Raw genomic sequence first — 6,378 nt, forward strand, 5'->3', positions numbered from 1 at the left:
TTTTAGTAGAGACAGGGATTCACCATGTTAGCCAGGCTGGTCTCAAACTCCTGACCTTGTGATCTGCCCACCTCCCCTCCCAAAGTGCTGGGATTACAGGCACAAACCACCACACCTGGCCCAGTATCTTAATAGAAGCACCTGGCCTACATTTTTTTTTCATCGTTATCATAAATGAGGACTAACCTGTCTCCCATTGGAGTTTTGAACCTGGACCTCATGTCTTCATGACGTCATCTCTGCTCCTAGACCCAACTGTGTCCCTACACCAGCCCCAACTGACGCATCTTCCTTTTCTGCCTACAGGGATGGTTACAATGCCTGGCGTGATGCATTCCGGCCTTCGCAGATCCTGGCGGGGCTGTGCCAACGCTGTGGCCTCCTCGCCCCTGAACACCGAGCTGGTGCTGTCAAGGTGGGCAGCAAAGTCTTTCTGACACCGCCTGAGACTCTGCCCCCAGGTACCAGCCCCTTTCTATTCAAGCAAGATGTTGGTCAAAGGTACAGGAGGCCCAGGTGCCCAGTCTTGTGTGCCCCCCAAAATAACCCATTCCTTCAGCAAGCAGAGGTGAATTTGGTGGAGTAAGGACAAGGTTCTTGGGTGTTAGGGAGAAAAGTCTTTATTGGTGAGTGTGTGATCCCCCAAAGAGCCAAAGTGGATCCACAGCTAATCAAGTTCCTAGAACACAGAGGTCCCATACAGTATCCCATGTAACACAATGTGGCTGCAGAATTAAATGGGTGGAGACTTACTTTTGAGACAGGGCCTCACTCTCTCACCCAGGCTGGAGTGCAATGGTGCCATCTCAGCTCACTGCAGCCTGGACCTCCCAGGCTCAAGCGATCCTCCCACCTCAGTCCCCCAGAGTAGCTGAGATTACAGGGCACACCATCACGCCCACCTGTTTTTGTTTTTTCCTGTAGAGATGGGATTTCGCCATGTTGCCCAGGCTGGTCTCAAACTTCTGGACTCAAGTGATCTTCCCATCCTGGCCTCCAAACATGCTGAGATTACAGGCATGAGCCACTGTGCCTGCTCTGGTGGCTTATTTTTTTTACTTTTTTGTTTTTCTGGTGGCTTATTTTCTAAACAGGGTCTAGGCAGAAGTGGCAGCACCTCCAATCCCACTGTCCCACTGACCGCTGGCTCTTCACTGGGCGAAGTTACAGCAGCATCCCCACTTTTTGTGCATTATGGAATTGCTTTCCTAGTCCACGGGGCTTTATCCAACACAGGGGCTTCCCAGCTTAGAGTTTCTGTGGCTGGGCAGGGGGAGGGGAAGGGGGAGGGAGGAGAGCTGGAACCTGTGTGGAACCCAAGCTCACATACCTCTTATTTCAGGCAGCAAAGGCCTCAAGGTGGCGAGTGGGGACCCTGAAGAGGCCCAGGCATTGCTTGTACTGTGGCGCTGGCAGGAAATGCCGGATTTTGGGATCCAGCTGGTACCCGAACATGTAGAAATACGTCCTCTCTACCATCCCCGCAGCCCAGGGCTGCTGCAGGTGAGGAAGGGCTCCCAGCATCACAAGGCTTCTGGAATCCCAGGACACCCACCTGATCCTGGACCCTGGGCCCCCAGGACGGCCTTTCCCCAAGATGTCTACCTGGGTGCCACCTGTAGCTCTTAACTACGGCTCCTATTGCTGGTCCCTGTGTCCCACTATCTTGGACCTCCATCCTACCACACCCTTACCCCAATCTTAGCCCTACAGGATCCCTACCCCTGGGTACCAAGGCTCACATCTGGGGTTCCCAACCTAGACCTCAACTTCCCCTTCCGGATTTTTTTTTTTTTTTTTTTTGAGATGGGGTCTTGCCCTGTTGCCCAGGCTGGAATGCAGTTGCACGATCTCAGCTCACTTCAACCTCCACCTTAAGGGTTCAAGCGATCCTCCCACCTCAGCCTCTGGAGTAGCTGGGATTACAGGAGTCCACCACCATACCCAGCTAATTCTTATATTTTTTGTAGAGACAGGGTTCCGCCATGTTGCCCAAACTCCTGAACTCAAGTGATCTACCCTCCACAGACTCCCAAAGTGCTGGGATTATAGGCCTGAGCCACTGTGTCTAGCCTGAACCTCAACCTTGAACCCCTAACCTAACCTTGATCCTGGAAACCACAATTCAGACTCCATCTTCATCCTCATCTCCCAGGATCTGCCTGACCCTGTCATTTTGACCCTAGCTCTTTTCTCCACTTGGGGACAAGACACAGTCTGTGGCCACAGAGCTGTCAGGGAAGGTTGGGAGTCTGGTAAGACTCTCCAGCCTGGTCCTGTCCCCCCAGGGATCTCTTCACATGTGGATCGACATCTTTCCTCGTGATGTGCCTGCCCCACCCCCAGTTGACATCAAGCCTCGGCAGCCCATCAGGTGAGTTCTGTCCCCTCTTCCCGAGGCAGGTGTACATCTTAGTCTACTTGTACAAGGGTCCTCTGAAAACCCGGGTCCCCAGTGAAGCAGGCAGAAGCTGCTGATCACAGGCTTTTCAGTTAGGTGTCACTAAGATCCCTTTTACTCATAAGCCATTGCGAGTTGAGTGTCTCTTGTAAATTGAGTCCATGTACCTTTCAGTAAGCCCCTTCCACCCTGAGTTCGTCTGGTGGAGTTGTGTGTGGGGCACAGCCACTTCACATAGGGCTGAATGCAGATGCTCTGGTGGCAGCAGCCTGTCAGTTTCTGACTCTGGGGGCAAGGTGGCGTCTAACAGTGAGAGGCTTTCATCTTCGACAGGCCACTCGAGCAGAAACATCTCTTTCCCAGTTAGAGCAAAAGCCTCAGTAGACCAGCTTGGGTCAAATGCTGCACTCTGAACCAGTCATCATGGTCAGGGGCCTATAATACTCAAGTTGGCCAGTCCAGTGGTATGCCCCTACCCATGCCCAGCCAGGGAGGGAGGGGCCTGCTCCACCAGAATTCCATAGATTGACTGTGGTGGTGGTGGGGAGGAGTGGTTGGGGGCGGGGCACATCACCAGCGTAAAATCATGGTGCTGTCAACAAATGAGGGGAAGTAGATGCTGGGCTGGAGAAAACGGCTATCCAGGCAACCCAATGGCAGCCAAGGACAGGGCCACATGAGGGTAGGGTCCAGAATGTTGCACCCTCCTGTCCTTCAGAGGCTGCACGTTCTCATCCTCCCTCTTCTCCCTGCAGACTGTCTTTCTCTGTTCACTCACACTTCTCTATCCCCCCAAACTCTGGCTTGTAGTGCACTAGCTCTGTGTCTGATGCAATGGTACAGGGTCCCGATTCCAAATTCATAGGGAGAAACTTGCTGGCCCAGCAGACCATTCTTGGTGCCATCTGCTGTGGCTATGGTGGTCAGTGACAGCTGGGGCTGTCCCTTCAAGGGATCACAGGCCATTGGATTACCCTGCTGGTGCCCAGTGAATGTCAGTGGCCCTGGCCCAGGTCCCTCCTTCCTGCAGCCCCTTCCAGGGCCCCTCTAGAGAGTCTGAAGCCACCCCCTGATGTGCCCATCCTCACTCCCAGCTATGAGTTCAGAGTTGTCATCTGGAACACGGAGGATGTGGTGCTGGATGACGTGAATCCACTCACTGGAGAGATGTCGAGTGACATCTACGTGAAGAGGTAGCCCACAGCCCGGGCGGGTGGTGCACTAAGCAGGGACTACAAATGCGCGTGGGCCCTCAGGCTGAGTCCAGAGCCCCATCATCGGGCCTTCTGTGGTGCTGACAGCTGGGTGAGGAGTGAGTTCTTGATGTAGCTCCTGTCCTGACGCTCACCCACCTTGGCCCCAGCTGGGTGAAGGGGCTGGAGGATGACAAGCAGGAGACGTTCACTTCAACTCCCTGACTGGGGAGGGGAACTTCAATTGGTGCTTTGTCTTCCGTTTTGACTACCTGCCCACTGAGCGGGAGGTGAGCGTCCAGCGCCAGCCTGGACCCTCCACCCTGGAGGCGGCCGAGTTCTGGCAGCCGGCAGTGCTGGTCCTGCAGGTCTGGGACTATGACCGAATCTCCGCCAATGACTTCCTTGGTATTGCACTGCTCAGCCTTCCCCACCCTCAACCCCTGCCTCCAGCTCTTGCCTCTGTCCCCTGGTTCCCTACTCTGACCCAACCTTGAATCTTAGGATTTTAGACTGGAGGCCTGAACCTTTGCTTTCTGGTTTAATTACTGAGTTAAGCCCAGACCACAATAACTTCCATTCCCACCAAGTCCCTGGTTCAACTCTGATTTGACCCTAGCTTGTCACCCACTGACTCCACAGCCCTTGGCCCTCTTCCACTGGGAAGTAGCAATGGATAGACCGCTGGGCTGTGGTTTGGGTGGCCCATAGCTGTGGCCTGACCCCACCCTGCAACTTTCCATGCCCCAACTTACAACCCTGGTGTGCTGCCTCCTTACCCCTGGCCCAATGAGACTTTGATCACCGCCTAACCCGGTGAGCTCTGGACTTGCAGGATCCCTGGAGTTACAGCTACCGGACATGGTGCGTGGGGCCCGGGGTCCCAAGCTCTGCCCTGTGCGGCTGGCTCATGATAGGGCCGGGCCAAGGTGCAACCTGTTTCGCTGCCGTCGCCTGCGGGGCTGGTGGCCAGTGGTGAAGCTGCAGGAGGCAGAGGACGTGGAGCGGGAGGCATAGGAAGCTCAGGCTGGCAAGAAGCGAAAGCGGAGGAGGAAGGGCCGGCCAGAAGACCTAGAGTTCACAGACACGGGTGGCAATGTATACATCCTCACGGTGGGTACATGTGGACAGAGGTCAGGCTGAGCTGGGGCCTGAGCCCGCTCTCTGCTCCTGATGATGCAGGGGTATCTTTTTTAGGGCAAGGTAGAGGCAGAGCTTGAGCTGCTGACTGTGAAGGAGGCTGAGAAACGGCCAGTGGGGAAGGGGTGGAAGGAGCCAGAGCCTCTGGAGAAGCCCAGGTGAGTCAGGTACAGGGGTGGGGGCCACAGCCTGGGCCAAGGGGAGGCAAGGTGGCCGAGGGGCTTCCTCTTTATCCTGACACCACCCTTCCCCTCAACAGCCGCCCCAAAACTTCCTTCAACTGGTTTGTGAACCCACTGAAAACCTTTGTCTTCTTCATCTGGCGCCGGTACTGGCACATCCTGGTGGTGCTGCTGGTGCTGGTGACCGTCTTCCTCCTCCTCCTGGTCTTCTACACCATCCCTGGCCAGATCAGCGAGGTCATCTTCCGCCCCCTCCACAAGTGATTCTCACTGACCTTGGACACCCACCCAGGATGCCAACCCTTCAATCCCTGCTCCTGAAGTTTTTCTTGCCAACATGAGCTACCTGAGTCCAGTACTTCCTCTGAATAAACCTAGCACACAACCACTGACCTGTGATCACATGCTGTCCAAGGCCAGTTCCTCCAGGTGGCAGAGAACAGATGTTCTTGGGTGACCTCAGATGCTGGGGGCTTTCTTGAAGAATGCCCAGAGATAGAAGGCTGCCCCATCCCCCACAGGGAAGAAAAGGACCCTGGCAGGCAAGTTCTCATACCCTCTGAGTACCTTTGCCACTGCTCCTTCTCCTGCCAGCGGCCAGGTCCCTCTCACCTAATCTGTTTCTAGCTTCCACCGCTCCAAGACAGCTAAGGACTTGACAGACCCATTAACCACCATCCCTGAGAGAGGCTGACATCAAAGCTGCATCTTGGGTCTGACTCCACAGGTTCTGCTGTCATTACCCGACTTCGCTTCCTTTCCCCTCTGCTTTTCTCCTGACACAGTCTTGCATCAACATTCGAGAAATGATCTGATAAACTGACTGGTGGTGGAACCACTCCTGGTTCCCTGGGCTGTAGACTGGTAAGGTCATTGGGCCCTGGTTCTCCACATGTAGCCAGGGTTCTAATGGGAAGCACTGATTAGGCCCCAAGCTGGGGGTCTGGTGCTGGCCCTGCTCCAGAATGGCCACTGATACCTTTCTGCCTTGATATTCAGTTTTGCTTCCATCTAGAAGACTGCAAAGGCCCTGGAGGGACTCTTCTCTACAGTGAGAGCAAGTGTGGGGCTTGGCACAGAGTGGGATCAGCGAGTGTGATAGGATCAGGTGACTGAGCCCAGGGTGGTGGGGAGTGGCCCCAGCTTTACCCATCAATGAAGAGGTGGCAGGCCCCAGCCTGCACTCAGGGCCCTGAATTAATGGCCTGGGGTTGGTCACTCATGAGCCTGGGAGCCATGGTGGCTCCAAGAAGCTCAACCTGAAAAGGTCCTTCTGAATCCTGCGGCTGAATCCGAGGGACCCAGGACAGGGCTGTGGGCTAGACATGAGCCTGGTTTGAATAAACCCCTGTTAACCAGGGGATGCCCATGTGGGGCTCCCGATCCATCAGTCACGATTGCCTTCAATGAGTGGCCATGATGAGGCTCTGGCCACCCCAAGGATCACAAGGACACCAGTGAG

At 55.1% G+C, this 6,378-nt stretch overlaps 1 protein-coding gene across 1 annotated transcript in view; it reads left to right on the forward strand.

Moving 5' to 3' along the window:
• LOC108292451 (fer-1-like protein 4) overlaps positions 1–5,304 on the forward strand; it is a 45,522-nt gene extending 40,218 nt beyond the window's left edge. Inside the window, 9 exon segments of the mRNA XM_017513404.2 lie at positions 307–461; positions 1,343–1,503; positions 2,289–2,374; positions 3,496–3,594; positions 3,765–3,793; positions 3,796–4,002; positions 4,430–4,707; positions 4,792–4,892; positions 4,994–5,304. Of these exon segments, the coding sequence (XP_017368893.2) occupies positions 307–461; positions 1,343–1,503; positions 2,289–2,374; positions 3,496–3,594; positions 3,765–3,793; positions 3,796–4,002; positions 4,430–4,707; positions 4,792–4,892; positions 4,994–5,180 (1,303 nt within the window). The 3' untranslated portion in view covers positions 5,181–5,304.
• Positions 5,305–6,378: the final 1,074 nt, after the last annotated feature.

This window comes from Cebus imitator, unplaced genomic scaffold (assembly GCF_001604975.1).
Source record: "Cebus imitator isolate Cc_AM_T3 unplaced genomic scaffold, Cebus_imitator-1.0 Scaffold18, whole genome shotgun sequence".
In the NCBI taxonomy this organism is placed as follows: Eukaryota; Metazoa; Chordata; class Mammalia; order Primates; family Cebidae; genus Cebus; species Cebus imitator.